General features: G+C 46.2%; 1 protein-coding gene across 1 annotated transcript in view; it reads left to right on the forward strand.

The window, feature by feature from the left end:
* The window catches only part of LOC140714266 (uncharacterized), a 49384-nt gene that overhangs the window by 19802 nt on the left and 11043 nt on the right, over nt 1–18539 (forward strand). Inside the window, exon 3 of the mRNA XM_073025334.1 lies at nt 10412–12756. Coding sequence (XP_072881435.1) covers nt 10810–12267 — 1458 coding nt within the window. The 5' untranslated portion in view covers nt 10412–10809 and the 3' untranslated portion in view covers nt 12268–12756. The remainder of the gene's footprint in view (nt 1–10411; nt 12757–18539) is intronic.

An 18539-nucleotide genomic window follows, 5' to 3' on the forward strand; every position in this document is an offset into this window, starting at 1 on the left:
ACTCCCTTTACTTTGGCATTCGAATTCGAATGGTACTGTTGATCCCTCCAAAACCTAAAAAAACATTGATTGCCCTCTTCCTTCACATGAGTTTCTTGTACAAAAATAATATGTGCATTCAGGCTTTGGAATACTTTGAAAATCTTGCTCCGTTTAATCGGATGGTTTAAGCCATTAGTATTCCAAGAGACAAAATTAATGGTCTGAGCCATATTTCTAAAATCAACCCTTTGGTATATAAAGAGTTAACCAAATTATGAATTCATGCACCTGGAAGAGGAACAAAAATAAGGGGCGGACCTGGAAGTGACGACATTGCGGACATTTTAGTAGTTTAAAATCGGCCCAAATGAAAAAAACTAAAAAAAACTGGTAAAAGATCAATAGATTTAGAAAAGAGACCCCCACCCCCCACCCAAGAACAAAAAGTCCATCCCGAGCCTGGAGAAGGCTGGGAAAAAAAAGAATGATACTAAATCTACCCCCGTGTCAGCAGAAGGCAACTCCAAATATATAAAGGAGAGAAAAAAAGATCCACCCAAACTCCAAAAAAGTAATTATCACTATACTAAAACAAACTTCTTAATATAATTGCTAGTAAAAAAAACCCAAAAAGAATATAAACACTAGTAACTTATAACTTGGGTTAAAACCCAAACAAAAAGTTAAAATGTGATAAGAAATGCATTATAGGAGAAGATGAGAGAAAAAAAATGGTGAAATCAAAAAAAAAAGCAAGAAATATTTTAGAGAAGAAACCGCCATCTTAGTCACACAAAAAATGGAAAGGATATATATCAAACCGTTAAAAAATTCACCTTCAAAGGGTTAATAATAATGACCAAAAGTACAGTGGTTAAAGTAAGTAAAATAAGAAGATTAGTACGTCAAAAAAAACTTTAATTAAAACATAAAATATTGAATAAACCTACACCAATAGCCAGAAACAAAATCTGGTTTTGGAAACAAAAACTATCTTGTAACGATCAAAATCACTCATTTATTAGAAACGAGAGTCCAAAGCAGTAGGATAATTCTCATCCAGAAAGCTTCGAGCCTCAGATGTGGAGAGAAAAACACGCCGTGGTGCATTCGGAGGTGAGATGCTGAGCTTCGCAGGGTATAAAAGCACTGGTTTTAGATTTTTCTCATAACGTTCGGACATCAGAGGTTTAAAAAGAAGCCTTGCCTTCATTACTTCTGGGCTAAAATCCTCCACTAATCTAAACTTGAAATCTTTGAATTTAACCATCCCTAAACGCCGAGCCACACGAATAAGTTGCCTTTGACATGCACATAATGAAATCGAACAATTACAACAGGTGGTTTAGATGAAGAACTTGATAATCGGCGCATAATTCTGTGGGCGCGATCAAGTAACGGGAATACAGAAGGGAACGCATCCTTTAAAAGTTGAGCAAAATACTTCAAGGGGTCCCCTTGTTCAATACCTTCCGGGAGACCAAGTATGCGTAAGTTCTGTCTTCTGGACCAATTTTCAAAGTCGACACTCTTGGCTTTAAGTGTTTCCACCTGTTTAATTGTGGAAGATAATTTCTGCTCCAGTTTTTCAATTATCAAGTCTCGCTTCCGAGCGTCCTCTTGCAAAGTTGCGATTAGAGTTTGCTGCTGTTTAACTACTGAATCAGTCTTATCCATAGAATCCTGGAAAGCCTTTAGATCTTGTTTGAAAGTTTGTCGTTGTTCTTCAAATTTTTCATTTAAAAGCTCCAATAACATATCATAAGTCAATTCTGTACGCTTAGGATCGGTCTTTTTTTTCTTTCCGTTGCCGTTAGAATCTTTCCAAGGGTCTCGCCCTTTAGATCTCAAAGCCATTTCTGTACTCATTTCTTCAAAATTCACAGTACACTCTTAAAGATAAGTCCAAAAAAGTAGCAAGAATCTTTTGGTGTAGGTAAAAGTAAGTTAAATAAGGGTGGTCATAGGTTAAGAAAAGTAAATGTTATGGAGCGAATCTGAAACAATACTCACTTCATGAGCTTCTCCTGGTGACATCGGAAATCTGACTTTTTAAAGCATAGTTTAGCAAGCAAGCCACATATGGACAATGTGCAAAAGCTCTGGTGAGAAAATCCTTCATTACCCGTTGCAGGCTTGCTAAATAGGTTGTGCGAGAGTGCAGATGAACTTGATCGAACCCAGAGGCGATCAAAGTTCTTATCGGCAGTGATTTGCTAGCTGTTAAAATGAATCCCTCTCTATATAAAATTCACTGTCCACATGTTGTCACTGGGTTAAAAAATGTACAGTCCAACATTTATGTGCACACTGATCATTACAAATTAGAGGGGACATTGGTGGGAAGATGGGGAGACCTCCAGTGTCCCTGATGCCCTCACCTACAAGATGTGCATCCAGCTGCAGCTTGTAACCCTACACTTTAAGGAGTTGGAACTTGAAATGGAAGAATTCTGGATTATCCAGGAGTTGGAGGGACTGATAGATATGACATGAAATGGGGTAAGTTACACCCAAGGTGCAGGAAACTGGGTGAGAGTCAGGAAGGGGAATGATTTTAAATAGCTATCACAGAGTACTCTTGTGGCCATCCCACACAATAGCAGGTGGACCATTTTACAAACTGTTGGGGGGGATTACCTGGCAGAGGAAAGTCAAAGGGTTGTTAGGGGATTAGTTAGTTAGGGGAACAGAACAAGAGGGGACTAATATCCTAGTGGTAAGGCTTGCTAGTGCTAGTTTGGGGTTGGGGGTGATGTGGTTTAAATAAGTTGTAGGGGGAATGGGAACCAGAATGACAGAACAGATAGTGGAGAGGATGAATTGAATTGACTTTATTACATACATCGTTCATATACATGAGGAGTAGAAATCTTTACATTATGTCTCCATCTAAATGTGCAATGTGTAATTTATAATAATTTGTAATAGATAGTTCCTACATACGACAGTCAATATAACTTAGAAACCAATTAATCAGTCTGATGGCCTGGTAGAAGATTATGTCCCGGAGCCTGTTCATCCTTTGCTGTGGTCCTGTTTCCCGGATGGTAGCAGCAGGAACAGTTTGTGGTTGTGGTGATTCGGGTCTCCAATGATCCTTTTGGACCCTTTTTACACACCTGTCTCTATAAGTGTCCTGAATAGTGGGAAGTTCACATCTACAGATGCGCTGGGCTGTCCGCACTACTCCCTACAGGGTTCTGCGATTAAGGGAAGTACAGTTTCCATACCAGGCAGTGATGCAGCCAGTCAGGATGCTCTCAGTTGTGTCCCTGTAGAAAGTTCTTAGGATTGGGGGCCTCATCCCAAACTTCTTCAACCATCTGAGGTGAAAGGTGCTGCTGTGCTCTTTTCACAACACAGACCAGGTGAGATTCTTGGTGATGTTTATGCCAAGGAACTCAAAGCTGTTCACCCTCTCAACCCCAGATCTAATAATGTCAATAGGGGTTAGCCTGTCTCCATTCCTCCTGTCATCCACAATTAGCTCCTTTGTTTTTGTGACAATGAGGGAGAGGTTGTTTTCTTGACACCAGTCAGATGTTGTTTAGACCTCAGGTAGAGTCAGCAATCAAATGGTTGTGCATGGTGTGATGAATGTGCTGAGTTGTGCATATCACAATGCAAGAAGCATTGTAGGAAGCCAGAAGAGCTCAGGACAGGGAATTATGGTATTGTAGCCATTATTGGGACTTGGTTGCACCCAACAATTTGAGGGATTTAGAGGAACAAATTTGTAGAGAGGTTGCAGACCATGCCGAGAAAGAGAGGTTAATTTAGTGAGTTATTTTAACTGGGACTGGGACTCCCATACAGTAAAAGAACTATATGGGGCAGAGTGTGTCAAATGTGCCCTTAATCAGTACGTAGAATTCCTGAAGTAGAAGTGTGCAATAATCTGTTAGGTAATGATCCAGGGCTGGTGACAGAAATTGGTGATCATAATGCCACGAGATTTCAAGTAAATATGGAAAAGGTCTGGACCATGGGTTGAGATTCTAAATTGGTGAAAGGTCAATTTTGATGGTATCAGAAAGGATCTGACAAGTGTGATTTGGGACAGGCTGATTTTTGGCAAAGGAGTGCTTGTAAGTGGGAGGCCTTCCGAAGTTAAATTTTGAGGCTGTCTAGTTTGTATCTGCCTGCCAAAATAAAAGTTGAAAGGTAACTGATGCAGGGAACCTTGGATTTCAAGAGATATTGAGGCCTCAGATATTTTGTTCCTCTAAATGCCTCAGACTGCTGGGCGCTATCAAGACTCATTAATGACTACGACACCATAATTCCACGCCCTGAGCTTATCTGTCTTTTTTTGTAGTCATCTTCTGTTGGTTTCTAAAAGCTTTGCATTTAAGCTGTCTAATGCAACTACCTACACCGGGGCCATCGCCCTCCATACCCCTACCATCCAGGCTCCCATGCAAGCTTCTGTTAAATGGTGAAACCGAGCTCATGTTCACCACTTGTGCTGGCATCTCATTCCACACACTCACGACCATTTCAGTAAAGAGCTTTCTGAAATGTTCCCATTAAATTTTCACCTTCCCCACTTACCCATGACCTCTGGTTGTCATCCCACCCAACCTCAGTGGTAAAAGCCTGCTTGCAGCCCTCATAATTTTATATACTTCTAACAAATCCTCAAAGCAATGTATATTTTCCTTGTTTATGTTTAGAGCCTTTTTTGGGTGTACAGGCAGTCCCCGGGTTACGAACGAGTTCCGTTTCTGAGTCTGTCTTTAAGTCGGATTTGTACTTAAGTCGGAACAAGTACATCCGGTATTATTTAGCATTAGTTAGTCAAAGGTTTGTCTTAGTATATAATATATATATATTGTAGCGGTGTGCTACACGCAGCGCTGAAATAACGACACGGAGTCGGTGAGGTGCAATTGCGAAAGAGATTTAAAGCCTTCCTGATCCCGCGCTCCCTGGGCAGGAATGTGTATTCACAGTCCCGTCCCATGCGCGGGCTTTTCCCCTTGCTGGTGAAGCAGGCTTGGCGCCCTTTTTGCGACCAGCCTCAATGCGCGTCGCTTTGTGAGCCGGTTCGAGTGCGCTAGGAAGTGGGTCGCCACATAACCCCTGCCCCCCCAGAACCGGCGATACACCCCCCAATATCCGCAGTCTGGGTCGGACTCTGTTTGGGAGGTCTGCCTCTGAGCCGCGGTGCCGGAATCTCGACTGGCTGCGCCAAGTCCACATGGGCCGGTTTGAGTCGGTCCACCGTGAAAACCTCCTCTTTCCCCCCAATGTCCAGCACGAATGTGGACCCGTTGTTTCTGATCACTGTAAACGGTCCCTCGTAGGTCTGCTGTAGCAGTACCCGATGTCCGCCCCGTCGTACAAAAACAAACTTACAGTTTTGCAGGTCTTTGGGTACGCAGGTCGTGTTCTGCCCATGCTGCGAAGTGGGTATGGGGGCCAGGTTACCGAGCCTCTCGCGTAGTCTGTCCAGGACTGCTGCGGGTTCTTCCTCTTGCCCCCTTGGGGCTGGTATGAACTCTCCTGGGACGACCAGGGGTGCGCCGTACACCAACTCGGCCGACAAAGTGTGCAGATCTTCTTTGGGCGCCGTGTGGATTCCGAGCAGGACCCAGGGGAGCTCATCCACCCAGTTAGGCCCTTTGAGGCGGGCCATGAGAGCCGACTTCAAGTGACGGTGGAAACGCTCCACTAGTCCGTTCGACTGTGGGTGGTAGGCAGTTGTGTGGTGCAGCTGTGTCCCCAAAAGGCTGGCCATAGCTGACCACAGGCTGGAGGTGAACTGGGCGCCTCTGTCGGAGGTAATGTGGGCCGGTACACCAAAGCGAGATACCCAGGTGGCAATCAGAGCCCGGGCGCAAGATTCGGAGGTGGTGTCAGTGAGCGGGACCGCCTCTGGCCATCTTGTGAACCGGTCCACGATAGTCAGGAGGTGCCGCGCTCCTCACGACACTGGCAGGGGGCCCACAATATTCACATGAATGTGGTCGAAACACCGGTGGGTGGGGTGGAACTGCTGCGGCAGAGCTTTGGTGTGCCGCTGCATTTTGGCTGTTTGGCAGTGCATTCACTGACCTACTTGCGGAGTCCGTGCCAAACGAACCTGTTGGCCACCATCCAGACGGTTGTCGTGATGGAGGGGTGCGTTAAGTTGTGAATGGAGTCGAAAACGCGCCACCGCCAGGCTGCTGGCACGACGGGGTGGGGTTGGCCGGTGGTGACGTCACAGAGTAGGGTCCTCTCACCTGGGCCTACGGGGAGGTCCTGGAGCTGCAAACTGGAGACTGCAGTCCTGTAACTAGGGACCTCCTCGTCTGCCTGCTGCGCCTCCGCCAGTGCTTCATAGTCTACCCCCGGGACAGGGCTTGGATGTTAGGGCGGGAGAGGGCATCCGCCATGACATTGTCCTTTCCCGAGACATGCCGGACATCCGTTGTGTATTCGGAGATGTAGGACAGATGTCGCTGCTGATGGGACAACCAGGGGTCGGATGCTTTCTTGAACGCAAAGGTAAGAGGTTTGTGGTCCGTGAATGTGGTGAAAGGCCTACCTTCTAAGAAGTACCTGAAATGCCGGATTGCCAGGTATAGCGCCAACAGTTCCCGGTCGAAAGCACTGTATTTGAGCTCGGGTGGTTGTAGGTGTTTGCCGAAAAACGCCAGGGGTTGCCAGCGACTCTCGATGAGTTGTTCCAGCACTCCACCGACTGCTGTGTTAGATGCGTCCACTGTGTGGGTGGTAGGGACATCGGTTCTGGGGTGTACTAGCATAGCGGCGTTTGCTAAGGCTTCTTTGGTTTTAATGAAAGCGGGGGCGGACTCCTCGTCCCTGGTAATGTCTTTGCCCTTACCCAACATCAGGGCGAACAGGGGGCGCATGATTCAGGCAGCTGAAGGGAGGAAGCGATGGTAGAAATTCACCATACCCACGAATTCCTGAAGGCCTTTGATTGTGTTGGGTCGGGGGAAATGGCAGACCACGTCTACCTTGGCGGGCAGAGGGGTTGCCCCGTCTTTAGTAATCCTGTGGCCCAGGAAGTCGATGGTGTCGAGCCCTAACTGGCATTTGGCCAGGTTGATTATCAGGTCGTGTTCACTGAGTCGGGCGTAGAGTTGACGGAGGTGTGACAGACGCTCCTGACGACTGCTGCTGGCTATGAGGATGTCGTCCAAATAGATGAAAGCGAGGTCCAGGTCACGTCCCACTGTATCCATTAACTGCTGAAACGTCTGTGCAGCATTCTTTAGGCCAAATGGCATGCGGAGGAACTCGAAAAGGCCAAAAGGGGTGATGAGTGCTGTTTTGGGGACATTGTCTGGATGCATCGGGATTTGATGGTATCACCGGATGAAGTCTACCTTGGAGAAGATCCATGTGCCGTGCGGGTTTGCTGCAAAGTCCTGAATGTGCAGCACAGGGTAGCGGTCCAGTGTTGTAGCCTCGTTCAGCCTGCGGTAGTCGCCGCATGGTCTCCAGCCCCCTGTTGCTTTGGGCACCATGTGCAGGGGGGAAGCCCATGGGCTGCCGGACCGCCATATGATCCCCAATTCCTCCATCCTCTTGAACTCCTCCTTCGCCAGTCGGAGCTTGTCCGGGGGAAGCCTTCGAGCACGGGCGTGGAGAGGTGGTCCTTGTGTTGGGATGTGGTGCTGTACGCTGTGTCTGGGCATGGCTGCCGTGAACTGCAGTGCCAGAACCGATGGGAAATCCGCCAGGACTCTGGTGAAGTCATTGTCGGACAGCGTGATGGAGTCTAGGTGTGGGGCCGGCAACTGGGCTTCACCCAGGGAGAACATTTGAAAGGTCTCGGCGTGGACCAGTCTCTTCCTTGGCAGGTCAACCAGTACTCTGTGAGCCCGCAAAAAATCCGCTCCCAGGAGCGGTTGGGCTACGGCAGCCAGTGTGAAGTCCCACGTGAACTGGCTGGAGCCGAACTGTATGGGTGCCATAGGTCCTTACTGTGCTGCCGTTCGCGGCCCTCAGGCTGGGACCTGGTGCTCTGTTGTGGGTGTCGTAACTCGTCAGAGGTAAGATGCTGATCTCGGCTCCGGTGTCGACCAAAAAGCAGCATCCCGACTGCTTGTCCCAGACATACAGAAGGCTATCCCTGATGGCCAGCCGCCGTAGCCATCAGCGGCGGCTGGTCCTGGCGTTTCCCGGGAACTTGAAGGGCGAGTTACAGCGGCGGGCTTCTGCGCCTCACCGCTGGTGGTAGAAGCACTATTGTTCATTGGTCTCCTCACCCCTGCCGCTGGGGTTAGCGGGCTCTGCGGCGGGGCCTGGCCTGGTTTGCTACTGGGAGCGTGGCCTGGTGATCTGTGCGACGGATGCACCACTCTCTTTCTTGGCTTTCCATAGCAAGTCCGCCCGGGCTGCCACCTTCCGGGGGTCGCTGAAATCCGTGTGGGACAGCAGCAGGCGTATGTCCTCGGGCAGCTGCTCCAGGAATGCCTGCTCAAACATGAGGCAGGGCTTGTGACTTCCGGCCAGGGAGAGCATCTCGTTCATCAAAGCCGACGGCGGCTTGTCCCCCAAACCATGCAGGTGCAGTAAGCGGGCAGCTCGCTCGCGCCGTGAGAGTCCGAAAGTCCTTATGAGCAAGGCTTTGAATTCTGTGTATTTGCCATCCGCTGGGGGCGACTGTATGAACTCCTCAACCTGGGCCACTGTTTCCTGGTCGAGGGAGCTCACCAGGTAGTAGTAACGCATGGCATTCGAGGTTATCTGCCTAATGTGGAATTGAGCTTCTGCTTGCTGAAACCATAGGTGAGGTCGCAGCGTCCAGAAGCTTGGCATTTTTAACGAAACTGCATGAACAGATGTGGCATCGTTCATCTTCGGCCCAAATATCGTTTGGGCCGTTGGGGTCACCAATTGTAGCGGTGTGTTACATGCAACACTGAAATAACAACACGGAGTCGGCGAGGTGCAGTTGCGAAAGAGATTTATTCAAACTTCGCAGCCTCACTTTAAAGCCTTCCTGATCCCGCCCTCCCTGGATCACAGTCCCGTCCCGCGCGCGGGCTTTTCCCCTTGCTGGTGAAGCAGGCTTGGTGCCCTTTTTGCGACCAGCCTCAATGCCGGCGCGCGCTGCTTTGTGAGCCAGTTCGAGTGCGCTGGGAAGTGGGTCGCCACAATATTACCTTTCTATGCATATAAAACACTTAAGAAACGTATGTATGCCAATAATTAAACCACTGCGTTGCTTAGTAATAATTGTAGCTTTCATCGGGGCAGGGGCTTTCACATGCTCCATTATTCTCACTTTATACTTTAAAATTGTTCCAATCGTTGACCAACTGTAGCCTAATGCTTTTCCAATGACCGATGGTGTTTCACCTCTTTCCAAATGCTTTATTATTTCCACTTTATTTTCAATTCTGATCGCTTCCCATCAATGGAACAAAAACACTGTGGGTGGCGGGTCCCAACCTCCGCTGGCTCCTAAGGACTACCGCACTGAATTTCCCGGGTCCTAAAGTCCACTGCAGAGACAGGTTAAATGGGACAAGTGGGGGCTGTGCTGGGTTTGGGTATTTGATCCTCCAGAATATTCCGGGTGGCAGTGTTTTTTTTTTTACGAGGTCGAGTTGCAAGTTCGACATCAACCCGGCACAGATGGTACGGGTGTCACTGGATTGACATCAACCCGGCACGGGAGCGTTCTGTCACTGGATCGAACTCGGGAACCTCTGTTCTCAAGCCCAGTGCTGATCTGACTGAGCCACCAGCCGACCGGAACTGGGGGGTAGGGGGGAGGTGCTGGGTCAGGGTGAATCTTGCTAAGAAACATTTAAGCCAAATACAAAGTTTCACACTTAACACAGTGTCAACAGCAACGACTTAAAATGGCGGACAGCGTTCTCCTTCCTCGGTGCGTAAGTATGAATTGTCCGTAAGTCGGACGTTCGTAACTCGAGGACTACCTGTATAAGATGATGAGGGGCATTGATTGTGTAGATAGCCAGAGATATTTTCCCAGGGCTGAAATGGCTAACACGACGGGCATAGTTTTAAGCTGCTTGGAAATAGGAACCAAGGGGATGTCATGGGTAAGTTTTTCACACAATAGAGCGTGGTGGGTGTGTGGAATGCACTGCCGGCTATTTGTGTGAGAGTGTTTCAGCTACTGTGGGGTCAGGAACCCATGCAGCTCAGTGGGAACAGGGAATAATACCAATGGAGAGAGTCAAGCTGAGCCAGGTCACAGATTGGAGATGACAGAAATGTCCCACTCTAATAGAGACAGGAAGAGCATCAGAGAGTTTTATGGTCATTCCAGATACTAGCACTGTGCCCAGTTAGAAGATGATTTCTCTCTCCAACTTAGGTTAAAATTCACTGTAACAGTGTGATGCCAGATCATGCCTTGACAACTCAAGTGATCTCATCTGAAATGTTGTCCTATATGTATTGATGGATTTTGTAAATCTTTTTACAGGTTAAAAATGACAAGGAATTTGTCTCCGGGAATCTGGATTGCAACACGCCAGTTTTGCTGTCTCTGTTCAGATATTTAAGAAGTGGAGCAAGGGATTCACTCAATCATCCTTCCTGCTGAGACTGTGGGCAGGGATTCAGTCGATCATCTGACCGACTGGCATGCCCGTCATTTTACACGGGGGGGGGTGGGGGAACCATTCATCTGCACAGACAGTGAGAGTGGATTCACTGGGTCATCTCAACTGAAGGTACTTCAGCAAGTTCACACTGGACAAGGCCATTCACCTGTTCTGTGTGTGAGAAGGGATTCAGTCGGTCTTCCCACCTGTGGACACTGGGCAGAGGTTGGTCATCTGCTGAATTTGTGGGGAAGGACTCACTCAGTCATCTGACCTAATGGCTCACCAGCGAGTTCACACGGGAGAGCACCCATTCACCTGCTCAGACTGTGGGAAGGTATTCATTCAGTCATGTAAATTGAAGGTACATCAGAGAGTTCACACTGGAGAGAGGCCATTCACCTGCTCAGACTGTGGGAAGGGATTCACTTGCTCATCCCAACTGAAGGTACACCAGTCAGTTCACACTGGGGAGAAGCCATTCACATGCTCAGACTGTGGGAAGGGATTCACTTTGTCATCTCAGTTACTGAGACACCAGTCGGTTCACACCGGAGCGTGGCCATTCACCTGCTCAGACTGTGGAAAGGGATTCACTTTGTCATCTCAGTTACTAAGACACCAGTCAGTTCACACCGGTGAGTGGCCATTCACCTGCTCAGACTGTGGGAAGGGATTCACTGAATCATCTCAACTGAAGGTACATCAGCGAGTTCACACCGGAGAGAGGCCATTTACCTGCTCAGACTGTGGGAAGGGATTCACTTGCTCATCTAAGCTGAAGGTACATCAGCGAGTTCACACTGGAGAGAGACCGTTCACCTGCTCAGACTGTGGGAAGGGATTCACTCAGTTAGCTAACCTACAAGCACACCAGTCAGTTCACACTGGGGAGAGGCCGTTCACCTGCTCAGACTGTGGGAAGGGATTCACTTTGTCATCTCAACTGAAGGTGCATCAGCGAGTTCACAATGGGGAGAGGCCATTCACCTGCTCAGACTGTGGTAAGGGATTCACACAGTTAGCTAGCCTGCAAGCACACCAGTCAGTTCACACAGGGGAGAGGCCGTTCACCTGCTCAGACTGTGGGAAGGGATTCACTCGGTCATCTCAACTGAAGGTACATCAGCGATTTCACACTGGAGAGAAGCCTTTTACCTGCTCAGACTGTGGGAAGGGATTCACTTCGTCTTCTCAACTGAAGATACATCAGAGAGTTCACACTGGCGAGAGGCCATTCACCTGCTCAGTGTGTGGGAAGGGATTCACACAGTCATCTCAACTGCAGAGACACAAGCGAGTTCACACTGGGGAGAGGCCGTTCACCTGCTCAGACTGTGGGAAGGGATTCACTCGGTCATCCGAACTACTGGCACACCAGTCAGTTCATACTGGGGAGAGACCATTCACTTGCTCAGAATGTGGGAAGGGATTCACTTGTTCATCCCAACTACTGGCACACCAGCGAGTTCACACTGGGGAGTGGCCATTCACCTGTTCAGACTATGGGAAGGGATTCACTCGGTCATCTAAGCTGAAGGTACATCAGAGAGTTCATACTGGGGAGAGGCCGTTCACCTGCTCTGACTGTGGGAAAGGATTCAATCAGTCATCCCACCTACAGAGACACCAGCGAGTTCATACTGGGGAGAAGCCATTCACCTGCTCAGTGTGTGGGAAGGGATTCATTCAGTCATGTCAACTACAGAGACACCAGCGAGTTCACACTGAGTAGAGGCCAATCTCCTGCTCAGACTTTGAGAAGAGTTTCACTCAGCCAAATCAAACAAATGTGCATCATTGAGTTCACACTGGGGAGAGTGTGATTGTGAGTGTGAATTCACACTGCTGTGAATGTGGGAAGCGATTCACTCAGTCATCTATCCTTATGTAACTCTAGCTGCAGCTAGAAGTTTAATATAGGGGGTGATAGCCCCCCCAGCCAGGCCAAACTTAAGAAATCTCGTTTGGGTGGATGCTGCATGATGTGTCCCCTGTTACAAATCAGTACCCAGAAGTAACAAACAGTACACAATATGTGATTAAACGATTGAGCTTTATAATTTAAAAATGCAAACGCGAGGAAATCTGCAGATGTTGGAAATTCAAGCAACACACACAAAATGCTGGTGGAACACAGCAGGCCAGGCAGCATCTATAGGAAGAAGTACAGTCAACGTTTCAAGCCGAGACCCTTCGTCAGGACTAACTGAAAGAAGAGATGGTAAGAGATTTGAAAGGTGGAGGGGGTGATCCGAAATGATAGGAGAAGACAGGAGGGGGAGAGATGAAGCTAAGAGCTGGAAAGGTGATTGGCAAAAGGGATACAAGGCTGGAGAGGGACAGGGGGCCTAGGGAGAAAGAAAGGGGGAGGGGAGCACCAAAGGAAGATGGAGAGCAAGCAAGGAGTGATTGTGAGAGGGGTAGAGAGAGAAAAGAAAAGGGAAACATAATAAATAAGGGATGGGGTAAGAAGGGGAGGGGCATTAAAGGAAGTTAGAGAAATGCCATCAGGTTGGAGGCTACCCAGACGGAATATAAGGTGGTGTTCCTCCAACCGGAGTGTGGCTTCATTTTGACAATAGAGGAGGCCATGGATAGACATATCAGAATGGGAATGGGACGTGGAATTAAAATGTGTGGCCACTGGGAGATCCTGCTTTCTCTGGCGGACTGAGCACAGGTGTTCAGTGAAACACTCTCCCGGTCTGCGTCGGGTCTCACCAATATATGGAAGGCCACACCGGGAGCTCCGGACACAGTATATCATACAGCGACCCACAGGTGAAGTGTCACCTCACCTGGAAGGACTGGGCCCCTGCAGTGGGAAGGGATGGGGGGGAAATGAATTGACAAGGGAGTCAATTTCCCTGTGGAAAGCAGAAAGATGTGCTTGGTGGTGGGATCCCGTTAGAGGTGGAGGAAGTTACGGAGAATTCTATGTTGGACCTGGAGGGCGGTGGGGTGGTAGGTGAGGACAAGGGGAACCCTATCCCTAGGGGGGTGATGGGAGGATGGGGTGAGAGCAGATGTGCGTGAAATGGGAGAGATGGGTTTGAGTAATCAGATTGAGTTAAACTTCTGCAGGATCCTGGAATGTGTTGGATTGTGTCTGGTTTCTTTTGGCACATTTTCCACACTTACTGCCTTGTTTGTTTGTATGTGTTTTTGATTTTTGTTTCTCTTTTTGTTAATCACCTTGTCCTGTATTTCTGCAAGGAACTTTTCTGTTTCTGGTGTTATGTACCCTTAGGGTTAGTTTTTACTGTGGACTGTCACTTTAAAACGCCGAGAGAATGAGATTGACTTTTGGACACTTGTTTGAGCTGCTCCAGAGAGAGAGAGAGAGAGATGGAGAGAGGTGGAGTTATTTGATGGAGAATCGAATGTTATGGTTTCTCTGTAGCTTGTTTACTTTTTACAAGGACACAGACATGCACAGTTAGAGTCAAGATGGATTCGGTCAATGGAAGACACCAGTGAGTCGGTCGCTGGTTTAAACTTTCAGTAGCCCAAAAGGGGTGAGTTGAGATCGATCCTGAGAATTGATAAATGACTCTCACAAGTTTTCTGCAACTAGAAAAAGTTTGCAGAGAAGAGGAGAGGAAGGTTTGAAACAGAAGAAATCTAGTGACAAAGAGATCACTGTTTGGACTCTCTCCAAGTAGCCCATGAGGGTGAGTTTGTTTCCATTTGCTACAAAAGTGTGATTGTCACTTAGTTAATCTACAGGTGTGGGTTCTCTGGTGAGGGGAAAACTTTTGTGAATACCACGTGTGTGTTTACCCTTTGGGTGTGGTAGTTCACTGAAGAAAGGCACCCCTGTGGCAAATCACTACTGGAGTTATTTCGTATGTCGTGGAACTGGATAAGTGGCTATCACGTTGTGTGTGATTGGGGTAACCTTGTGGAATCTACCGGTGTATCGACCCTTGCTTGGGTGGTGGTTCCCTTGAAGATGGTTCCCTTTGTGATGAGCTACTGTTGGTGATAAACCATACGTGGATTCTGTTTGAATATCCTGTAGCCACCACCTTGGGATGTCCCATAGCTGAATTCGTGTGCGGTACCACTTGTGTTGAAAGGATATTCGTTGAAGATCACTGTCGGTGATACTTCGTGTGTGGAGTGGAACAACTTTGGAGATAAAACCTACTGCTATTGTTATTTTGTATTGCTGTCATAGAATCTGTGGAATATCAACATAATTGCCTTCTCACAACATTGCCTTTGGATTACAAATATCTCCCTCATAACAATAATAACAATTCTGTGCATTTGAACTGAACTTTTCTTACATACCACCGTAGACTGTAACTCTTGCCACCTGAGCTCGAAGAAGTTTGGGGACTTTATTTTTATATTGTTCTATTGTTGTGTTCTATATAAGTTATGTTTATATTGTTCTATTGTTGCTGATACTTTTACAGGGTTGCATGTATGTGACACTGGGAAGAGGTCTCCAACTCTCAGTCAGGTGCTCGATGCTCCCTTATCAACATCTCATCTGCTCAGATCGGTGGGATGTCTCCCATGGAAGGTCATACTCATTCCACTGGTTAATGTTTTCTTCCATAGTGATGATTCATTTTTCTGAGTTGGCCTCTCATTTAAGTTTTCTAGTCTGTATTTGTTTTTTATCACAATTGCATATACACACACACAGAGCGTTAAATCCTGTTCAGCTTTTTTATCACTAATTTTTATTGCAACACCAACAAATTACATTCAATACAACCAGTTGCCGATTACATTTTGAGCTGTTTAACCCAGCCACCCCCCAACCCTCATCACCATCCACCCCTCTCTCTCCCCCCCACCCCTTTCCCCTCCACCAACCAACTGAATGGTAGTGCACAAACAGGCAGAGCATTCCTATTTTAACAGAAGATCTTTTAAGTTTGTTGTCAAATTTGTCCACATTAAGACTGTGTTTGGTCGTGCATCATTTACTCTTGCTGACCATAATACCAGGTAAGCAATGTCCAAAAAGCTCAAAGCCAGTGAGTACTCGAAATATCATGAGGAGGTTTCCAATGTTGGACTACAATCTTATTAGCTGCAGTCAAGCCTGCCAGCCAGATTTTATGTGTTATTTTTTCCTGTAAGGGAAAGGTAGGAGTCATCATTTAGAAGATGTGCAGCGGTGTCCCCCTTAGTTCTGTAAGAGTACTGATAACCTTCCCCCACAAACCAAAAACCCCTGGACATTCCCATACAACATGTATAAAAAGAGCCAATGGTTCTGTGGGGGCAAAATGAGCAATATAGATCAGGAACCAGACCCATTTGATGTCTAATTCTCGGTGTTAGATATGCTCTATGACTAAATTTCAAGTGTATATACGGATGATTTGGGTTTTTTGAAGCACTGGCAGCATTATTCCAAACCGCATCCCAGTCTTAAGTCTTGTCCCAGTTCAGATATGTCCCTATCCCAGGCTTTCATTCCTGATGTGGGCATATATTTCTTGGAGTTTAATTTATCATAGATATATGACACTATTTGTCTTGAAGAACTCTGTATCCAACTTAAAATGGGGTGGTCCTTTAAATCTGACCCCCAGGGAACCCCGTAGGCTTTATAAGCTGATCTTACTCCAAAGTAGAAGAAAGAGAGTGTTTATCAATATTATATCGAGATACCAGTTCTTGATAGTACTTGCCCTATTAATATCTTGAAGAGTAGTAATACCTTTATCCTTCCAAGTTCTGTTCGTGAATGGTTTCCCCCAGAAAGAAAATGATTATTGTTCCATATTGGAGATGATTTGCACCATATGCTTTTAAATTTTAGGAATTTTTCTGCTGCTCTAAACACTTGTATCATATGGGTTAAAATTGGACTGTAATACAAATCACATTTTTCAGTAGACATACCTATAAGGAGAAAGTCCTTCAACCTTATTCGTGCTATTAGCTCTTTTCTATATTTTTCCATGACAAAACTTTATCCTCCTCCATCCAATAGCTAAGACTTTTTAATACAAATGCCCAGGGATACAGTTTAAAATTTGGACATGCCAATCCCCCATCCGACTTTCTGAATTGTTGAGCTGGTCACTTTATATTGGGTCGTTTACCATTCCAAGCATAGCATCATAGTAAGGAGTCCAGTTTTTGCCAATATTCTGCTGGAAGCGCAAGTGGGATCATTGAGCTGATAAAATTAATGCGGGGTAAGATGTTCATTTTAATGACCGATATACAGGCTGTGACTGATGCTGACTGGTCTCCATCTATTAATATCTTCTATTTTCTTTTAAATTAAAGAGTAATTTGTTTTAGCCACAGATGATAGGGAAGTATTAACTTTAATACCCAAGTGGAGGACCTCTTTTGTAACCTTAATCTGGGGAGGGAGAAATACCTTATTTTTTTCTGTATTAATCAGCATCAGTGTTGATTTTGACAAATTAACTTTATATCCTGAAAGAAATCCAAATTGCTCCAGTGTTTTTAAAACATAGGGGAGAGTTTGTTGAACATTTGCCATATAAACGTGTGTTGTCAGCGTAAAGTGGTATCGAGCATGATGTTGTACCTATTGTAATGGGAGATCTGGGGAGAGTTTCTAATTAAATGTGCAAGTGGTTCAATAGATAATAGCAAAAATTGAAGGAGACAGAGGGTCCTCTTGTCATGTGCCCCATCCTATGTCAAATAACTCTGAGAAACGTCCTCCCACACATGCCCGAGCTGAAGGATTAGCATACTGTGTTCGAATCATATTGATAAATTTATCGCCGAACTTAAATTCTTTTAGAACTCTCCAAAGATATGGGCATTCTAGGTGATCGAAGGCTTTTTAGCATCTAGAAATAGCAGGCCACAGGCAGGCGGGAATTTATGTGCTGCACTCATTATGTGTAAGAGCTGGCGAATATTATCAGATGAGAGACATCCCCTGATAAAGCCCGTTTGATCTGGGCTAATTTTTTTTCCCAACTACTGTCTCGAGTCTACTGACTAAGACTTTGGAAAATATCTTGAGGTCGGCATTTATCAAGGAGATTGGACGGTAATTGGCACACTCCAAGGGGTCCTTACCGGGCTTCCTTACTGTGATCAGGGCTGTGTTTAGATCTCTATGGAAAGTGCCATTACCAAAAGCATAATTTAATGTTTCTAACCATACTGGTCCAAGAATATCCCAAAGTGCTAAGTAAAGTTCCACAGATATGCCGTCTATACCTGGCGTATGGCCCTTATTTGTAGCTTTGACTGCTTCAAGTAGCTCATCCAATGTAATAGGGGAGTCTCCAGAGTTTTGGTGTCCTCTAATGACCATGTAGGGAGGTCTAATCCACTAAAGAAATCTGTGAAGTCATTCTCAGAAGGAACTGAGCCACTTGTATGAAGTTCTTTAAAGTAATTCTTGAATGTCTCATTTATGTCCTCTGTTGAAGATACTACGCCACATTTAGCGCATCAAATCGCTGGTATAGACCTTTTAGCTTCCTGTTGTTTGAGCGTTAGTGCCAAAAGATGGCTCGGTCTGCTGCCTTCTGCATAATACTTACGTTTGGTTATCTAAATCATATATTCTGCCCTGCTTCTTAATAAGTCATTGAATTCTGCCTGTTTTGTTTTGAGCTCGTTTTCTTTTGTTAATGTGTATCTCCTTTTGAGATCATTCTCCAAAACCTTACATTGTTCTGCTAGGGTGGAAATCTTTTGAAACCAGCTTTTATGTAGGTGGAAACTGAACCATATGGTGTTATTTCGTAAGAAACCCTTGATGGAGGCCCAAATCATTGTCATATCTGAGACACTTTTTATTTAAATTTATAAATTTCCGTCAGTTTTGTTCTCAGTTGCGTTAGAAATTCGTCAGTTTTTTTAGAACGGTGGAGTTAAACCTCCACCTAGTAGCCTTATTTTTAATTCTGCCGTAATTAAAAGTAGATATGGAAAAGTAGATAAAGTAGACTGGGTTGTGATCGGATAGATGTCTGGGCAAAAATTCTATTGAATGTACCAAAGGCAGCAATCCGGGGGATATAA

The sequence above is a fragment of the Hemitrygon akajei genome, chromosome 2 (assembly GCF_048418815.1).
Source record: "Hemitrygon akajei chromosome 2, sHemAka1.3, whole genome shotgun sequence".
NCBI classification, from domain to species: domain Eukaryota; kingdom Metazoa; phylum Chordata; class Chondrichthyes; order Myliobatiformes; family Dasyatidae; genus Hemitrygon; species Hemitrygon akajei.